This window comes from Rhinichthys klamathensis, unplaced genomic scaffold (genome assembly GCF_029890125.1).
Source record: "Rhinichthys klamathensis goyatoka isolate OS25496 unplaced genomic scaffold, OSU_Roscu_1.1 h1tg000135l_1, whole genome shotgun sequence".
NCBI lineage: Eukaryota > Metazoa > Chordata > Actinopteri > Cypriniformes > Leuciscidae > Rhinichthys > Rhinichthys klamathensis.
In genome coordinates, this window is record NW_026606670.1 from 521,316 (window position 1) to 542,281 (window position 20,966).

The 20,966-nt window shown below is 38.2% G+C and overlaps 1 protein-coding gene across 2 annotated transcripts in view; it reads left to right on the top strand.

Annotated features, from left to right (window-relative positions):
* adka (adenosine kinase a) overlaps positions 1-20,966 on the top strand; it is a 167,283-nt gene that overhangs the window by 144,443 nt on the left and 1,874 nt on the right. For both annotated transcript variants that reach the window (XM_056257081.1, XM_056257083.1), the window contains exon 9: positions 8,885-8,999. In XM_056257081.1, coding sequence (XP_056113056.1) covers positions 8,885-8,999 — 115 coding nt within the window. The remainder of the gene's footprint in view (positions 1-8,884; positions 9,000-20,966) is intronic.

Genomic DNA, 20,966 nt, shown 5'->3' on the forward strand with positions numbered 1-20,966 from the left:
ATCGCTGTATCCTGAATACATATAACAGACGTCTCGGCTTTTACAAGCGCCTTGCAAGTTTCTATGCGTGCAGACTCCCCTATGTCTGAAATGAAACACCTCCTCGCTCTTCAAGGAGTAAAAAAGCTGGTTTGACACAGAGTTTGCATTTCTGATTTGCATTGTTCAAGGCCAAAGAAAGAGAGTAAATTATAAATGAGTAATGGTATTCGAGCAAGTCAGACATTTAATCTGCGGAGTTTAATGGAGCTCCATATGAATATATGACTCCATAGGTGCCTGTACATTCCCATCCACCACCCCCACCCCCCTCTGCGTCTCCCAGCGATTAAGTGTTCATGAGCAAGTGTAGCTTCACTCTCTCATGGCTATCATGTGTTTGATAGTTATAATGACGGGATAATGGCAGGCTTGTAGGGAGCCACTTCTCGTCACAGGATACCTATAGACCCGCAGCCCCTGACAGATTTACAGTGCGCAGTCAGCTGATACTGTAAAACAGTAAGGTTTTCATAGAGCCCTGGGCTCTGCTTAAAAAAAAAAGCCACCAAATTCATACTCGCCTGCTTTCTGGGTCTAGCCTCAGGCCTGTACTGTCTGTGGTGAAATTTTGCGTAGAAGTAATTATCTAGTTAGTTTTACATTCTGTTGCCAGTTCCGATCGGAACACTTTGTTAACCTTCCTCAAAGTATGCTGTATCCATATTTATGAAGTGGCTTCATAATGGGGGGGGGGGGACTATTGTTTTCAATTAAAACGCTGGTCATTAAACCTGATGCTTGACAGTAATTTTATACTTTTTCTGTTCTGTTTTTGAAAAACGGAATTGCTGAGGCAATTTTGCTTGCAATACAATGCATGTGAAAACAACTGTCTGGCAATGTAAACTCACACTGAAGTCAATATCTTGAACAGCGAGTGCTGCTGTAAGCTGATTGAATCCATTCGGCGCTCTGCTGATTGGCCAGACTGCAGGAAAGCGGACCCTTTTAGTCAAGTGTGGAATGAAGCAGAGGTGATGAGGCAGCTGGGCCTGCCTGAGACACCACACTACCCCGCCATTAACAAAACTGTCAAGGGCTGGTGGTTGCCGTGGCCAAGCAGCCTCTGTAGCCTAGTTTTGGCAGGGGGATGAGTGGACATGTGACAGACTCAAAGCTTTGGCAGGGGTTGCACTGCCTCAGACCCTCTTACTGGGGCTTTGTGTGACTCAGGGTGGGGGTATGGTATCGAACCACCAGCACTCAACCCAGTAGACAAACCCACCCCCCAGCACCGGCACCACCCATTCCACACACTTCCCCCCACCCCAGCGCCTTCTGTCCAGTGCCAGCTGGGAGGTGTGAGGACTAGGAAATGCAGATGATCTCACTCAATTCCCTAAACGTCAAGCACTTGCATACATGCCTATCTGAGAACTTCTTTCAAACACTATCTTTAGGTTTGTATGGCATTATCGATTAGTTTTATATATCATTTATATATAATATTTTAAAATAATATCCTTAATAATATATATATATATAATTTACCCTGAACACAGACCGCCTGTACCTACCATTGTAAGATTTGCCTACATACAATGGCCAGTGTATTTAGGAAGTATGTCTTTTAACAAATTTTAACAAGATATCAAACCAAGTGGCATTTATTTTAATAAAACATAGCACAATTTCTTAGAAAACCATTTAAAGTTTAAAGAAATGTAGTAGTTTTTATAAAATAGCACATTTTTCTATTGTTTTAAATTAAGATGACAAAGTATTTGGCCACATTTTGGTTGTCAAATGTTAGTGGAACATGTTCATAGATAGCTAACCGTGGTTACTCTACTGGGATACCCGTGTGAACTGTCACCCATGAAAAATCACCTTAAGATTAGTTAAAAGATTTGTTAAAATGACTAAGTTGACTAAGTTAGTTTTGAGAGAATTAGAGCATCATTTATTTGCAGATGCCACTTGGATTAAAATTTTATTTAATGCAACAAAAATCATGGTTTTCAAAAGTGTCCAAATACTTTTGGACCACTGTAGGTGTGGACAGCGTTCTGGTCTGCATGCTTTACAGAACCCACTCCCACCTGGTCAAAGCTGGCACCCCAATCAGGATCTTGTGCTTTGACTTCTCCAGTGCCCTCAACATGCCTCTCCGACTTGTTAACAAGCTCAGCACAATACCGGTGAACGCCTCCACAATCTCCTAAATCATAGACTATTTTACCAGCGGGCAGAAGTTTGTGAGGCTCCAGGGAGAGAGCGTGGAGGTGGTGTAGCCCTACAGGTTGCTTGGAGTCCACTTTAATAGCAGACTGTACTGGACAAACAAGTAAGCTGTGCAATACAAGAAAGGTCAAAACAGGAGGCACAGGTTTTTCAACATGTACAATAGGTTGCTATAGTTATATTTTACCACTCTGCAAAATATGTTCTGTTACTGGACTCATTAGTGATTACACCTTCATAAATATGCTTAGAGTATTGTAATAGTAGTATTGGCTTATTCCACTACAGTATTCTGAAAGAGTCTGTACCTATTTTGAAATGGTTCCATTAAAAAAAAAAAAATACCCGGACCGGGTATTGCAAAAGATTGCAAAATTTGTTTCCATCCAATTGGCCTTTTTACCGATGAAATGGTGTACGTAATGATGTTATCCCTAAAAAATATTATCCCAAATATTTGTAAAATGCAGAGAGTAATAAGACAATGGGAATTCACCAGTTTACTGCTTACTTTTTTTTTACAAATAATAGGCCTATTACTAAATTAGGAAATCAGAAGATCACGGCAAAATGCGATAGCTTGTCTGACAGGACTGCAGGTAACTGCATTTGTGTGACGAATCTCATGGGTTTGGACACAGGGCTGCTTATTTGTCCTGTTTGCAAAATTTTAGGGTCCATAAAAAAGATTAGTAGTAATGTTCGGTCATATAGCAACAAACTTTAACGTAAGCCTTGCCATGCAGTCAAGCCAGTTTGACATAGCTAAGAACGCATAGATCATTCAAACCAAAAAAAAGTTATTCGTTCTAGTTTCAGAGTTGAATAACATCAAATCGATCAAAAACAGTTTTTTTTTTTTTTCCAGAGACTTTTTTATATGGTCTATAGAGCTGGCGTCTTAACAATTCTTAAATTCATTTAGAGCTTTTTGGATTCACCCTACTTTATTTAACCTAATTTGCAATATTCAGAAACAGGTGCAGTTGTAACTATTATTTTTCTGATTCACGCCCTTTTTCTCGACATAGTGTTTCCAAACTTGTTTTTTGTCTCGACATTTGCAAAAAAAATTATCGGTAATTAGCATTTCCATCAGTTATATCGGTAAACATTTTGATGTGCTAAACCCTTTTTCGCAAAAAAATATTTGGATTGAAACCTGGCTAATGATGCTCAGGATCTGTTGCGCACCAAATCCTCCGCCCTTGTCCTGTCAGTCATCTCTGTTTACTTGTCACGTGATAAGTGAAATCTGACTCCTGCTGCATTGCGCTGCGACTCTGCAGCTCGTGCTGTATGGAGCAGAGCAGACGCTTTCAGTTTATAATTGTAGCGTTTGTTGTCCAACTGAACTAGTCTAAATGGTTTTTATTTCTATAAAAAAGCAAAACGACAGTGGGAGTGGTGCCGCGGTGGGCAAGAACTGTAATTGGTGTACAGCAGACCACCGTGTAACACCGACTACTGCAGCAAGCCTACAGTGCATTACAAATGCAACCGTTCCAAAGCCAGAAGATTGAATACATCAGTGGATTGCTTTAAAGCCACTGAGCGATACATGCGTCATTTTAGTATATTGTTAGCATTTAAATATTTCATTGGAATTAATATGTGAGTCATGAGTGATGATTACACATGACATTTAGCATTTCAACACAACAGCCATTCTGAGTGAGAAGCAGTTGGCAATTGCAGTCACTAACATGCTCAGTAGGTAAAATGATTACTCGGGAGCATGTTTTACAAGGTACAGCATTAACGTAAATCTGATCTGGAATAACTTAATATTTGCTGCTTACCCTCAAGTATGTTTTATTTTTTGATAACGCTTTAGATTACAGCCCGGAAAGTACTGTGTAATTAAAGCGATTTTACAGTGTAACTTTCGGTAATTATAGTGTACCTATAAAGTACTTGCATGGAAGTATAAGGGAACAATATGTAACGTTTTGGGAATAAAGGGGTAACAACCATACTGTAGGTATTTTAGAACTAAGGGGTTCTGATTCTACTATTATGATACAACAATCCTACATTTGGGAGCAATTTAGCAAGAACATACACTGCGTACCTTTTTGTAATAATGGTGTACCAATACATATTGTATAGGCTTTTTTTAAATTACAGGGTACATATATGTGTTTTTATACAGTGATCTTTTTAACAAAAGTGCACTGAAAACTAAAACTATTGCAACTTTTGCTTAAATATTGGGGAAAGATACTCTTGTTTCATGTAGTGGTGCTTGTTAACCTCTTGTTTCATGTAGTTACAGGGTAAGTGTGACATTTGCGGGCTGTAAAATAAAGTGATGCTTGTTACACTCTTGTTCCATGTAGTTACAGGGTAAGTACAATAAAAATACAAACACACAATCTTATATCACTGACTCTGAAACCTTTATTTGAAAAACAAGTTAATTCAAAACAGATTTACAACACTTCTTTTTCGTTTAAAACTGCTTTTTTTAATCAACAATTCATTTCAAATGCTAAAGTCTTGACAGAAAGTAGCACATTTTGTCCCCCCTTTTTTCTCTTGCTTGGGTTCTTCCTTTTTTTCCTCTTCTTCTTTTTCTTTCTTTCCACTGATGAATCTGAAGAAGAATCATGTCTCTTGCTATTCTGTATTATGTAGTAAAAGAAAATGCAGTACACCCAGAGATGCGTCCTCACCATTTACTCATCTTTTACTCTCATGCCATCTGAGATGTATATGCCTTTCCCTCTTCAGATTAACACAAATTAAGGTTTTGAGAAAAATAAATCATCTCTGAGAATACATTTAATGCAAGCTCATGTGTTCCTAAAAGTTGGAGCATCAAACAGCTCATACTGCAATAACTGTAGTAATCCATACAATAAGTGTTTTGTAAGTAAAATTACAATATTTTAAACTTTAAGACTATTTCTTCAGACCAACTGTAATAAGTTGTTTTTCAAATAAAGGTTTCCGAGTCAGTGATATTAGATTGTGTGCATGTATTTTTATTGTACTTACCCTGTAACTACATGGAACAAGAGTATATTTCCCATTATTTAAAAAAAATTGTAATAGTTTTAGCTTTACTTGCCTTGAAACATGTAAGCCTGCATTTACACTGGCACAACAAATCTGATCTTTTACTCACATCTGACACAGATCGGAATTGGTTGCCCACATGTAAACACATAAATCCGCATGAGATCCGATTTTTTCGCATCCGATCTGAGCCACTTCCAAATGTGGTTTTAAATCAGATCCAATATCTGGACATCAGACCTGCGTCTAAACACGCATATCTGATTCCCCTTTGAAGTCCAAGCCACCACAAGGCGAGGACGACACGTTTATTCACAAATATACACTCAAAAAAATGATATGTTGGCTTTACTTAACTTTATGTAAACAGGTTCCACCGGTTCCACATAACTATGTTTCGTTAAACAAACATAATATGTTCATGTAACTTCAACATCATGGAATTTGGTCATTTTAAGCGACCCAATTTAACTCTGAGCTAATGAGTTAATTAGGTGAATAATTGAGTGATGATTGAGCATTATTGAAGACACCTAAGAACCAAAGAAAAGGAGGAAAAAGGGGGAAAGAGAAAAAAAAGAACAGAACAGAAAAAAACTAAAACAAAGGGGCAATCAAACTTGACTTATGTCCTGTCAGGTCACAACCAGACTAGGTGAGCTTGGTCTGGAGGTGCCTGTTATGGTGCTCCATCTTACTCTGCGGAGGAAGACTCAGCGAAACAGAGGCGTAACTGTTGGGGCTGGGTGTCGTTGACGGTGAGGGGTCTATGTCGGGGAGGTCTGTTGGTTGTGCTCACCGGCAATGGTAGAATGGCTCCCAGGCCCAGAGAATAGTGTATATTCACAATAATTTTATTTACTGATCTAAAAGTATTATTATAATTACTATTATTATTATTAAAAATACAGTGCTACCACTACTACCACTCCTACTTTTATTTTCATGAATGCTGTTTGTTGCCAAGTACTACCGCCACTATTTTTATCTTTGTTATAATTATTATTAATAGTATGAACACTGCCTCTACATCTACTACAATTCTATTACAATTACTATGAATATCTCAATATTGCTTCTATCTAAATCTCTAAAATATCCCATTGCTTAAAATTACCAATGTACCTGCATACATCACTAGATCGATATATTTATATTTAGCTGTTTTTTTGTTTGTTTTTTTGTTTTTGTTTTGTTTACATTGTGTGTGCTCCATGTACGTCTTTCCTTCTTTTGTATGTGTATATAATTCAATGATCTGTTATCTTGTATAAACTACAATGTTTTTGTTAACTTGCAATAATAATAAAAATAAAAAAAATAAAAAAAGAAGACACCTGATGTTAACAAGCAGAATCTCTGAAGGAGAAAACCGGAATGTTTAAGTCACCATTATGGAGATAAGTGTGTGTTTTAGTTGGGCTCTTGACCATTAACTTATTAACTTTAGATTTTGTTTGGTTGCTGTACATGAGTTATAACAGCCAGATGAACAATGAACTAAGGAGATCTGATGGTGTTGGTTGTGTTTTAACATAATCATTATTTCATAATCATTTGACCTGAGTCACTGAACTTATATTAAACCGAATTTCTGAGTTAAGTTTACCTTACTGTCATTGTAGAGCATACTATTTTTAGGCTTTTCAATGAAATTCAAATGATCAAATCAAGAAAGAAAAAATAAACTTCTTAAAAAATATGTTGAGTAGGCACACACAGACATCAAGAATCAGCATATGAATCTCAGCAATGGTGACAAACAGATCATAAGCTCATTATTTATTCATGCAGCAATGCATGATGGGAGCCATGAATGAGTTTTGATTGGTGGCACCCAGAATGCACTGCAACATGCTTTATAATTGTCACCATTGTTGAGATTCACAGGCTGATTCTTGATGTCTGTGTGTGCCTACTCAAAATATTTTTTAGGAAGTTTCTTTTTTATTTATTGATTTGCTCATTTGAATTTCATTGAAAAGTCTAAAAATAGTATGCTCTACTACAATGACAGTGCTGCTATTATTCGTAAGGTAAACTTAACTCAGAAATTCGGTTTAATATAAGTTCAGTGACTCAGGTCAAATGATTGTGAAATAATGATTATGTTAAAGACAACCAACACCATCAGATGACCTTTGTTTATTGTTCATCTGGCTGTTATAACTCATGTACAGCAACCAAACAAAATCTTAAGTTAATGGTCAAGAGCCCAACTAAAACACACACTTATCTCCATAATGGTGACTTAAACATTCCGGTTTTCTCCTTCAGAGATTCTGCTTGTTAACATCAGGTGTCTTCAATAATGCTCAATCATCACTCTTTGGATATTGGATATAAATATTCACTTAATTAACTCTTTAGCTCAGAGTTTAATTGGGTCGCTTAAAATGACCAAATTCCATGATGTTGAAGTTACATGAACATATTATGTTTGTTTAACGAAACATAGTTATGTGGAACCGGTGGAACCTGTTTACACAAAAAAGTTAAGTAAAGCCAACATATCATTTTTTTGAGTGTAGCTTTTTAATGTTGTATTATTAGGCAGACGTGCCTGTGTGCTCTCGTTCACAGCTGTTTATTGAGGTGGGAACTTTATTTATCTTTATAAAGAAAATAAATTGCGCAAACACTGAAACATTCAAAAGCTGGTTTTCAACCTCTGCCCGTGATTTTTATAAACAAACAGCTTCACTACTGAAAGCTACATTATATTTCTCTCTCTCTCTCTCTCTCTCTCTCTCTCTCTCTCTCTCTCTCTCTCTCTCTCTCTCTCTCTCTCTCTCTCTCTCTCTCTCTCTCTCTCTCTCTCTCTCTCTCTCTCTCTCTCTCTTTCTCTGGTTAATTCATTCGAATTCATTAAAAATATATATATTGGGTTACTTTGTTTCACTTCAGAATTTTATATCTGAGCTGTAGATAAATAGAAGTTCTCCGGACTATCTGTTCCGTCAGATTTTGCGCTGCAAAACATTCATGACAGCTGTTATCTTGTCCATGCTGGCAAATAATCAAAACCACCGACATGAATTATGTAAATAATTTCAATATCATTGCCATTCAAAACCAGGCTCTACCATGTGGATAGTAAAGCGATCACTGAAATTCATATTGGGCGGGAGTTAATGTAAACACAAATATTGGAAGTCCTGTCTAAAGTGAGTATAAACAGTCGGGCCAACAAATCGGATCTGGTCAAAAGATCGGATCTGTGCATTAAGACTTCATTAACACTTTTGCTATAAAAAAAAACTGTATAAATACACATATATGTACCCTGTAATTTTTAAAAAGCCTATACAGTATGTATTTGGTACACCATTATTACAAAAAGGTACGCTGTGTATGTTCTCGCTAAATTGCTCCCAAATGTAGGATTGTTGTATCATAATAGTAGAATAATAACCCCTTAGTTCTAAAATACTTACAGTATAAAAATGTGTTAATTCTCCTGGTCGTTACCCCTTTATTCCCGAAACTTTACATATTGTTCCCTTATACTTACATGTAAGTACTTTATAGGTACACTATATTTACCGAAAGTTACGCTGTAAATTCGTCTTAATTACGCAGTACTTTCCGGGCTGTAATCTAAAGCGTTACCTATGTTTTTTCTCTCATGCAGACTGAAGACATTGAGGAGATTGCGAAGAAGGCCCAAAGCTTATCCAAAGTGAACAAGAAAAGGCAGAGGATTGTTGTCTTCACCCAAGGCAAAGAAGGAACTGTAATGACCAAAGGTGCGTGGGTCAGTTTTCATCTATTCAGAATTAGTTTTTCTAATCACGCTTTTAGATCGGGACCGTCTCGTGTTAAAAAGAAATAACACAACCCCCAGAAACACTTTTAGTTATTTACAGTTGAAATGATGTTGATAGATTTCCTCTGTAAACATTAGTGAATAGCCTCAAACAAGGTCATCTTAAGAATAGAATGCCGTTCTCTCTGGCGGCTTCCGATGTTGCTCAGTGTGAAATGAATTCGCCCTTGGCAATGACCTCCTATCTCTCAGATACAGAATTTGAATCCAAAGGGCTGTTGCAGTCACATTGCTATGGTAACCGAGTGGTGGGGGATCTTTCTGTGGAGTGGATAAGTTTAACCGTATAGTGGGGAAAGCATAACAGTTGTAGCTGATTAAACCAGCGGGGTTTGAAGTAGAAAGCGGGGAGGCAGCAGGAATGTAAGGGGACAGGCTGAGCTGTTTATGCTCTTCTCCTGCTCTTCATTTCTTCTCCTTTTGCTCCCGCCAGAACGACATTCCTTGTTTTACAGTCCGCCTGTGCCCAGTCTCGGCTAAATTCCATTTGTTCAAGATAATTCGCCTTTTATTGCCTTTTGTATTTTGATTCATTGAATTTCACAGTGTTCTTACAATGAATTCCGTCGAGGTTGGACATTATTTAAATCTCTCGAGGACACAATGAGCAGCCACCCTTGCAACGCACTGGATAACCTGGGGAATAAAAAAGAGGTAAACATGGTAAATGACCTTTGGTGTCTGCCTGGAATCCAAAACCCTCAAGAGTTTTGGCCTAGCTGTTAGCATATATGCATTGGCGAGTTAAGCCTTGGTGCTCATGCAGGAGACACAAGTTTGTCCAGTCTGTGTTCAGTTTTTCCTCCCTCTCAGCCAAATTTGTCAAATCCAGAAGTTAAAACAAAAAATCCTGATATAAACTACGCCATGGACCTTCATTTTTTTATATAAAGGGGCTTTATATATATATATATATATATATATACTTTGCATTTATTTGATAAAAAAATACAGTAAAAACAGTAATATTGTGAAATATTACAATTTAAAGTAGTTGTTTTCTATTTTAATGTATTTTCAAAGTAATTTATTTCTGTGATGACAAAGCTGAATTTTAAGCAGCCATTACTCCAGTCTTCAGTGTCACATGATCCTCCAGAAATCATTCTAATATGCTGATTTGGTGCTCAAAAAACTTCTCCTATTATTATCAACATTGAAAGTTGTGCTGCTTAATATTTTTGTGGAAATTGTAATAATTTTTTTTTATGATTCTTTGATGAATAGAGAAAAGTTCAAAAGAATAGCAATAATTAGATTTTTTTTTTACATTGTAAATGTATTTACATTCATTTTTGTTCAGTTTAATGTGTCCTTTCTAAATAAAAGTATTAATATCTTTTTTTTATTTTTTTATTTAAGAATTGTTTTTATAGTTTTACAATATTAGAACCGTGGTACAGGTGTCTCATGGTAGCACATACAATCATCCATCAACTGGTAGTAAAGGATCAGGTGAAGGGTAATAGCCAAAAAACAAAAACAACAAGAGTGAAGGAACAAAGACATTCAACAGTCATTCTCAAGAAAGTTCCAAAGAGGGGACCAAATACACCAGAAATCATTAGACCTCCTTATCTTCTTCTTCTTTTTTTTTTAAATACAAAAAATAACTGACCCCAAACTTTTGAACGTTAGTTAATTTAATGGGACTGAATAAATAAATGAATCATCTTCTTATTATTATTTTTTCTTTAAAGCATATTTATTTCCTCTGGCAGTGTTTAATTAATGGTTTAATTAGATTTAAACCATGTTCATTTACTCGCCTAAGTTTAATTTTACTCATATTTGCCACTTTGCAATTGTTACTTTTGGACCCTCATTTCAACATTTCTGAAACAGCAAAATGAAATGACAATAATATAGCGTTTTCTTCATTTTCACTTATTTGCTAGTAGTGACGTGTTGCCGACCCCAGAGCTATAAAATAACAAGTTAAGGTTGTTTTTATTTTATTTTATAGGCTTTACTCTAAGTTAACTTGTAACATGACACATGACATCCCAATGACACTGCAGGCCTCTCTGAGTCCCTCTGCCCCTGTTAGCTTATAGGTCTAATCCTATTCACAAGTCTGCACTACAGGATTGAAGTGTTGTTAAACAGAGCTGTCGCCGAGCTCTGTATTATACAATTTACACAACATGTTACCAGAGTAACGTGGCAAAGCTGGCTGTATTGGTTCCACTGCGCTGCGTTTATCACACAAACGCTAATAGCATTAGTCCCCCTGGGCTGATAAGGCTGCTCAGGCAATTGCTACTCCTGTAAAGCCTCATCAGAGGAAAGCGCTACAAGACAATCCTTCCCTTTTGCTACAGAACCGCCTCGCTCCCACTTGTTCCGAGCTAACTTTCAGCCTAAGCGTCGGCTTTGGAGAAAATACTCTCCTGGAGGCGTTTTACACTGCGCTGAGGAAAAAGGTGGGCTCTGCTAACCTCCTGCAGCCCTTTCATAAGGAGCCGCAGGGTCGGCGGCAACCTCTGGCGAACCCTATACGAAACACGCGCCCAATGCTAAGTAAGCGAGGACGCCGCGCAAGAGGTAGTTGGCCATAAAAAATGTCAGCCGTCACACGAGCGGTGAATAAGTGGGTTCAGATAGCAGGGATGACGGAGAAGGCGAGGGACGTTATTGCTCCCCGTTGCCTCCGCCAATAAACATCAATATAAAAGAGAATTGAAGATTTGCTCAACCTCCCAGAGGCTGTGCTCTGATGCCGTCTGATCTCTACATTTCATTTGCAATTTGCTCTCTGTGCAGGGATGTGATCATTCAGCAGGCTCTGAATGTCACAATGAAGTTGTTTTAATGGTGATTAAGGCGGCTGGGATGATAGGCCCTGGGGGCGACGTTCCAAAGAGATGCAGATTTGTTATTGTGTAGTTCCTCTTTGTGCACGCCGGCTTTCTCTCGCGGCGTAAACGCAGGCTGTCCTCGCCCCTCCACATTAATTTTCTTAATGAAAGCTGCCAGAAGAGGAACCCTTAATGAAGCACCTTTGTGACATCGCTGAACAGAGCGCGGCCCTGCTGGCGCACCTATTACAGGCTCGTATTAAGAGCGCAGCGCCCACGGTCTTTGATCTAATGATGGCTGAGTGTGCAGGGTCGCCCAGGGGCTCCGGCAGGGACGACAGCGTCACGGGGAGGAGAGGAGTCTGTGATGTTCTATTAGTACTTTCCCTCCTCTGTGAGTTCACGTATTAAGCTAACTTAATCGTGCCCTTCGTGACTGTTTTTCAAAATAAAACATCCTGTTTAATCCCAAACTACTTTATGTGTAGGAATGTAGCTCAACAAGGGCAGGCTGACAGTTTCAGGCAGAGTCTCTGTGTACTGAATGTTCATGAGTGTTTTGTTTTACTTTAACTTCCTGGAACTGAGGTTCCAGAGAGATAACCTTTGTTGTGTTCCTTTTAATATCGCAAGAAGTGAAACTAACACCACAACACGAGGGGCGTCTTTGCATTTTTGCAGAGAGAGAGAGAGAAAGGCTGCTGCAGTTTTGTGTTTATTTGCAGTTGACTTGTAAGTTCCACTGTTCAGTGATATCTGGACATAGCCATGTCCTTATCTTATCTAAACTGGAATACACTGGGCTTGGTTGTGGTTGTCCCAACTCAAGCACATGATGTGATTTAAGACTCAAAATTCTCCCTCTCTATTTGCACTATCATGTGTTGTCCGAAACCTGCAATTATACTAGCAGACATGGAGAACATCTGACTGCTTTTGCAAATGTACATCTCCAAAGTAGCCCTGATGTTTTGCAGACGCTTTTATAAGTCGGCAAGAAATTAAAATGGACCCCATTTTCTAAATGCGTGTGATAGATGTTGTTATGAACAATTTGTCCATGCATTCTTTTTTATTTTTAATCAAAATGTCAAACTTTTCTGTCTAGTGACATATACAAGACTTTGGTTCACTTAACCCCTCAGCCTCAACTTTCTTTCAATCGACTGCAAGCTCACATGTAGATCTGCCTCCATCCAATCAACAACTCATGGATTGAACCAAGTTGCCGCCCTTTTTTTTCTTCAATAATCCGTTTCACTCGGATTTATGTCACAATTTGAAAGAAATGATCTTTCGCTTTTTCCAGTTCATTGACTTTAAGAATAAGAGAAATAAATTGCCTTTACGTCAGTTGCGGATAATTCTGAAGTTTCTCCATGTAATCCGTTTTGTTTTTGTCATCCTACTAAAGAGTAACATTTTCATTCCTGCTCCTGGAGAGGTGCTGCTCGTCTTGAAACTTCTTCGGGAGGAATGTGTCTAATGCGCTGTCAGATTTACCTGCACATAATGAACTCCCCAGAGGAGCCTTTTCGTTTCAGTCTATTTTCCTCCATCTCCATGAGCCCTTAGCAAAGGTCATTATGCACTCATAAACGCACACACTCTTCGTGAGAATGAGTGAATGTGTGTGAGTGTGTGTTCATACTCTCCTTCACATTTTTCATGTGTTATGTTAGGGCTATTATTCTAGAAAGTTTGCAGTTCTTGTTTGTGTCTCATTAATGCAATGCACCTTCAACACAGCTGAGCTAAAACAGAAACGCTGTAAACAGTTAGTGGCTGCTTGTTTTGATGGGCTTAAAAAGCAAAAGAACACTTAAGAGACGTAGCATTGACTGACTACATAAACGGCCCCTGTAATGCCTTTAATGACACAATGTGGCCTGAACTTTCCTGTTTAGACACCATAGTTTGGTTGTTTACTCCACATCAGAGTAGAAATATAAAAAGGTAGCTTAATTGTGCGATTAATTCTCACAATCAGGATTTCATATCTCAGTTGTGACTTTATATCTCACAACTGCAATATTATTTTTCATTGAGACTATTGCTCACTACCTCGTTATTGACATCTCACAATGTGACTTTAGCATTTGTTGACTGTTGCTCATAATTGGCTTTGTCATAGTTGTGACTTTGATGTAGTATTATCTTTGTTTATTGTTAAATAGTATCTCCTTTTCTCACAACTGCAACTTTATATCATTATATCTCAGTTGCGCTTTCATATCTCACAATTGCAATGTCATGTCTCAACTGTAACCTTACATCTCAACATTAATATTATTTCTCATAACTGGATAACTGACATCGCAAAATGTGACGTTTTTTCTCAATTGTTTTTTTTTTTTTGCACTATCAACTTTATATTATTTTATCTCAATTTTGATTTAATATCTCACAATAGCAAATGTATTGTGTTCTTAGACTTAATATCACAATTACAAATGTCAGTTGCAACTATTTTTCATAATTGTGGCTATACATCTCGCAATTGCGACTTAATATATCACAGTTGCATATTTATTTCTTTATATAATTGTGCCTTTATATCTCACAATTGTGAAAATTAACTTTATATTTACTTTTTTTTTTTTTATCGTTTCATAGATTGGAAATTTTGAGCATATGCATTGCATTTCAGTATCTCACTCATGAAGACCTCCGCACGTCCGCCAAATCGATCGTGACATCATCACCACTCGTCTTCAGCTAATTAGCATGGCTCAGAGGCGAGGGGATCTGATCAATGTCTCGCTTTGAAAAGGGCAAAACTGCCTCTTAAAGCTCTCTCCGTCCCAGACTCCTCTGATTATTTGTGCTGGTTATCTCCTGCCACTCTCGGCATGGTGGTTGCCCTTTATTAGCGGTTAAATGTGTTTGTCACGCTCATGTTTCTCTGACCAGCCCTAGCGTGGAGATAGTGGATCAGAGAAAAGAAGGCAAGTGAGGGCTGTTTCCTCAGTGTGTTTGCCAGGAGGAGGGCCATCCTTGTTTACTCCTCTGAGCTTTTGTTTGGCTCTGGAGCCGATGAGAAGTGGATTTGAGAGAAATAATCTCTCACCGTTCCGCAGCTGTCTGAAGGCCTTGAATCTCTCTCCCGCTCATTGGTTTTGTGTCATGTCTCATTGTGTAGTGAATAGCTTGTCATTCAGTAGCTCAGGTATGGAGACTTTTTGAAAGTCGCAATGATATATTTGAAACAACAATGCCTAAGATACAGTAAAAGAGTAATTATCGCATGACCCGAGGCGTTCATGCTTTTGGCTTGCCACATTACGAGCGTAATCATATTATGCCACACATAACTAGTGATAACAAGAGAATTTATTACACATAATCGGCGTAACTCCACAGTGCTGTAAAGGTTATGATGGCTTTTTCTGATGCTTGGGCTCTATAAATAGTCACGCATGCATGTTTTGTCTTCATAGGCCTATTTTATTTTGAGCCAGTCCGATACATGTTTACAGCGATGCTTGTTCCTGGAGTGCCTTTGCGAGCAGAGCTGCGGTTTCCTCTTCCTCCTGAGAAAGCCTATGCCAAAAGGATACAAAACCCTGAAAGCAACATCTCACTTCTGATCTGAGCACACAAGTGTCAAACACAGCACCAAAAAGAAACAGCTGTACAAGAGCTATTAATATAACCTCACAGCTCGGGAGGTGTAACTTTGTTGCCCTTTTTTTCCGCTCCCTGGATAGTCACGCAGAGGAAAGTATTTTCACTTTCTGCATGAACATGTAAAACGAAGAATGGCAAAACCACAAAAGCGATGGAACTCCCTGTGAACTGCCCAGAGACTGTGTTTACAGGGACGACCACAAGCCAGTAACAACAAAGACAGGTTTTGGCAGCAAAGTTTTAATTGCCATGCCTATTAAAGAGCCCTGCCAATGGCCTCTTTTGTGTTATACATTAACATGAAATTGGTCCTGGAACGCTCTCAGACTAACCAAAGCAGCATGTTGAAAGCCAAGTTCAATAATATGTTTTGAATAAAGATGTGATGTGTTCTCTCCGGTTTGATGAAATGGAAGGAGATGTCCATCAAGGATGGTTTTGGGGGGAATGAGAGCAGTGATTTAGGAATTTCATTTCTCTGTTTTTATTTGCCCTAGTTTGCTCTTGCGTGCTTATATAAATTGTCCTCATTCATGTTGGACCAGAACTTCTTGTAAAATCTTAATTCAGAAATGATTCTTATTAAATGTTTATTCTTTAAATTATTTAATTTCCCTTTTTCAGCATACTTGTCCTACCCTTATTCTGTTTTGCCTTATATTTTACACTTAGGAATTGGGTTGTTTATCAGGTTATGTCAGGTTATTCAGGTCATTTAAAAAAAAAGGGGGAACCAAATGATGTTCAGTTCTGTAAACGGTTTTCTCTCGTGTATTCTTCTGCCCATGCAGATGCGTTTCCTGCACTACAGTTAGGGGGCGCCTCTATACCGCTACTAAATCTACAGCGCAACCATTTGATTCCCGTTTGAATGACACTTTTGAACTGATTCTTTTTAGTAAATCATAAACATACAGTGCGCCCAGTGTAGAGTAATCCCCAAATAAATGGCTCTTAAGTTTGGCAGTGGAATTGCATTCCCAAACCAGATATTTCCTCCTTAACTACTATAGAAGCATTAATGGAACCAGTTAAAAAAACTGGATTCCCACCCCTTCTCATGAGTTTTGGCTGGAAGACAATACTCAAATATTATAATATTTTTGCTGTGCATGTTGGTTAACGATGACACACAAGGACAGTAATCAAAACATCCTATTGGACCAATTAGTAGTGTGAATCTTTCTTTTTTCTAAGCATCTGCCTCTTGCCTCCATTCCTTGAAACTCTTGTTATTGTCCCCATTGAGAGCTGAAAGAGGCTCCTGGACACCATTTGGCATCCAAGTGGTTGGACGCCTTGTCCTCCAGTGCAGCCCCTCTCATTTCACACGTCCTCCCCCATTATCATATCAATTGATGCAGCTTGTAGGAAACAAAGTGAGGTTATGGGAACCACCTAGAGCAACATGCACCATTAAACATCAATGCAAGGGGACTAGCACATATGCAAGTTCAGCCTTGTTTACCAAGATGGAAGACTGGCAGTGTATGTTTCTCGAACTCTTACAGCTCACGGTCCTCCCTCTGAACCTTAAATCAAGTTTAAATCGGTTTTACACACCATGCTTTTATTGTATTGACATTTGTTCTGTGCAGCAATTTACATGGATTTAAATAGGCAGTGTGCTCTTGTGTTCTAACTAAGATACCTTTTTACTGTAGCATATTTTTTTATTGTGGACTCTGACCCCTGGGTATGACCTAATGTTGTACCATGTACTTCCAAGAATCTCCTCATTTTTTTCCAGATGACTCACCACGGCTGGGATGTTTGGACATTTCCCAGCATGCCTCTGGTGCGTGACCTGTCATCAAAGGGCAGAAGGGTTAGCCTGTGCTAGTACCTACATTCTCACCATGCTAAATTGCATCGTGCTCACTCCCTCACAAATCTGAATAGAAGAGTGCCGTTGCTTCATACGAACCTTAATCGTCAGTTTGATGTCCATTATTGTCTAGAGCCTCTTCAGTTCAGTCATGGGTATCAAAGGAAGGAACAGTTAATGCCATTTTATTTTCTCACTCTCAGGCTGCGCTGTTTCTGAGTCATAAAAGGAAGTAGAATCAGGTCAGCCTTTGTACAGGAAGGAAGGAACCACATACAGTTTCATTTTGAACATATTCATTTGCGTCTGGTCATTTTTTTTTTTCTTCAGTCATTTGTCCGTTCAAACAAAACTGCAGATTTGGGCTTCATATGACCATGTGCACTCGCTTCCTCTTGTAGTTTGATGCGAAGGAGAAAGCATGCTATAATGGCAATGTAAATATTGTAATCTTTAATTGCAAAATAATAGATAGATCATGAGTTTCTGTTAACTTAATTCACACGGAAGATCCTCTAGTTAATCATTTCAAGAGGAAGGCGGGCAAGCATGCTTCATTGCCTGCATTAATTAAGCAAAGTCATTTTGCTGCTAATTAGCTGATTCTAAAAGGATCTGCTTTTTGTGTAATTAATTATCAAAGACACAATCGGCTGACTCGTATAGGGAAAAACCGCTCACACACGCAGCAGACGTGTCTTGAGTGCTCATTGTTGCGTCAGTTGAAAGCCTTTGCTCACATTCTCTGTTGTTTACTGTCTGTGTCTGATGGTTTCTTTTGAAGTTCTCCACATAAAGTGATGGTCTTTGACACTTACTGACTACAGTTAGCAGATGTATACTTTAAAGCTGTCTGTTGTTGCATGTTGCAGATTATGGGCTAAAAAAATATCATCGCAAGGGCTAGCTAAGACTGGCTTTTGTTTTTCAGCTCTTTCTCCTTGGGGTCCTCTTGTTGGTGTCAGGAAATGTGAGGTTTCATGCGGCCTTCATGTGGAGTTTGAAATTTTGTAATTTTAAGTTGCATGCACAAGAATGACCACACAAAGTCATATTTATCCAAGAGATGCTCTGAGCTCTCGTGACACCAGAGTAATGTAGACAAAGTAAAGGAACATGCTAACATCAAAGATGGAAGACAACTCTGCAGTTAATTTTATTGAATGATTTAATTGGTTCATTGGGTTCATTGACCTGAAGTTTGTTCAACCTCCTTCAGATGAGACGTAAAACCGAGGTCCTGACTCTCTGTGGTCATTAAAAATCCCATGGCACTTCTCGTGAAGAGTAGGGGTGTAACCCCGGTGTCCTGGGCACATTCCACCCTTTGGCCCTTGCCAATCATGGCCTCCTAATAATCCCCATACACTGAATTGGCTCTATCACTCTCTCTCCTCTCCACCTATAGCTGGTGTGTGGTGAGCGCACTGGCGCCGTTGTACTGTGGCTGCCGTCGCATCATCCAGTTGGATGCCGCACACTGGTGGTGGTTGAGGAGAGATTCCCTGATATGATTGTAAAGCGCTTTGGGTGTACAGTAGTACATATAAACGCGCTATATAAATGCCTCCATTCATTCATTTATTTATTCATTCATTCATATTTGGCTTTTCAATAACAATATGGTGTCACATATGTAAAACTTAGAGTTAGTTCACCCAAAAATGAAAATTCTCTCATCATTTACTCATCCTCATGTCGTTCCAAACCCGTAAGACTTTCGTTCATGTTCAGAACACAAATGGAAATATTTGAATGTTGACAGTCATTATTAGTCCACACAACTACCACTTTTACGCCTAAAAAAGTTCATGAAGAGATCGTAAAACTAATCCATATGAATCGAGCGGTTTAGTCCAAATTTTCTGAAGAGACATGATCGCTTTATATGATGAACAGATTGAATTTAGGCTTTTATTCACATATAAACATTCATCAACGCACTCATCAGATATGGTAAACTGAAGCTCAAGCATGCTTGCTTGCCGTACGAGAAACAATGAGGTTCATTCTCATGTGTTTGAGCTTCAAGCAAGAACTAATGAGGTGTCAAGCAGGTTTGGTTGAGCTTCTGTTTATGTTTGCTGATCAATATTTATATGTGAATAAAAGCCTAAATTCAATCTGTTCATCATATAAAGCGATCGAGTCTCTTCATAAATTTGGATTATGGATTAGTTTTACGGTGTCTTTATTAATTTTTTGAAGTGAGAACGTGGTAGTTGCTTGGACTTTCAATATCTTCATTTGTGTTTCAAAGATGAATGAAAATCTTACAGTTTTGGAACTACATGAGGGTGAACTATCCCTTTAAGACCCGCCCTTCACTGATTGCCTTAGGTTATTGAACAATAATGTTTATTTAATTAATAAATTAATAAATCTCAATCAATAGTAATATTTTATTTATTTATTTGTAATTATAATAATTATTAATTTATGTAATAATTCTAATGATATTTTGGGGGATTTACTCGTTTATTTAATAGTGATTTATCAATTACCTATAGTTCAATAACATTATTCAGTATTTTTTATTATTTTATTATTTTCATGCAAATTCGATCATTATTCTAAATGTTTAGTGTCTCTAGAACACAAGCCTTATATCCCATTAGATTAATCAACCCAATAATTAATGCATAAATCATGTTGTGTAAAAGTGATGTAGTATCCTGGAGTATTCAGCTATGCTTGTCTAATGGTATAACAGAAGTGACAGCAATTTTGACATCCATTGTTTTTGTTTTGACTACTTCCACATTTTTGTCTGACTTGAATGTGTGACATGTCATAATAGCGACTTCCTAACTCTGGAGTAGGGAACTAACCAGGTGCTCTTGAAGGCAGCAGTAGCTCAGTTTCAAATGGTAAATCGCGGTGCTAGAGTGGGTTGCCAAACTTGTCACATGTGGAATTTTCTGAACGTCCTCAAGAATCTAATATTGGGTTCTCTGAAGTGCTCTTCTTACTGTAAAGTAAAGTTATATCAGTCTCATTCAACCCTAATAGAGGCTAATGCCATGAATAAAACACAAGCGTATTGCAGAAGGCATTCGAGAGGGAACAGCGGGACAGTTAATACATTATTTTAGCCTGAAAGGGGACAGATTATTCAAAGTGAATGCAGAAAATAGACTGACACTGTCTTTCAAATGCTATTTTAGAGAGTTGATCCATTTCCGCACAAGAATTGTCATGCTGAAGAACCGCCAAATTATATAATTGCCTCTCCTTGAGTTCAAGGCCCAAGCAGGGCTCTTATAGCTCATCAAGTGAAAATGGCACATCCCTCTATTTCTTTCTGCATGTCTTGTGGGAACTTCTCCATCTTCCCACAGTACTAACTTTGTTTCTGCCTCTGCTGTCTTATAGACGATTAGCATCATACTAACTAGGTTTGTTTGCGAAGAAGAAATAATGTGTGCGAGCTGACAAAACAGTGACTGACTTTTATTTTTGCCGCTTTACATCTATGCTTGACATTACTGTAAAATGAAAACGTACTTTGAGCTTCTACAGGTCAATGAAGTCTTTTTTCACCCAAAAAATTTCCATTTTTGACAGCAGAAAGTCTCACACGTCTGCTGAACAGCCGATCTGTGAACGAGGCTAATTTTTCAGCTCA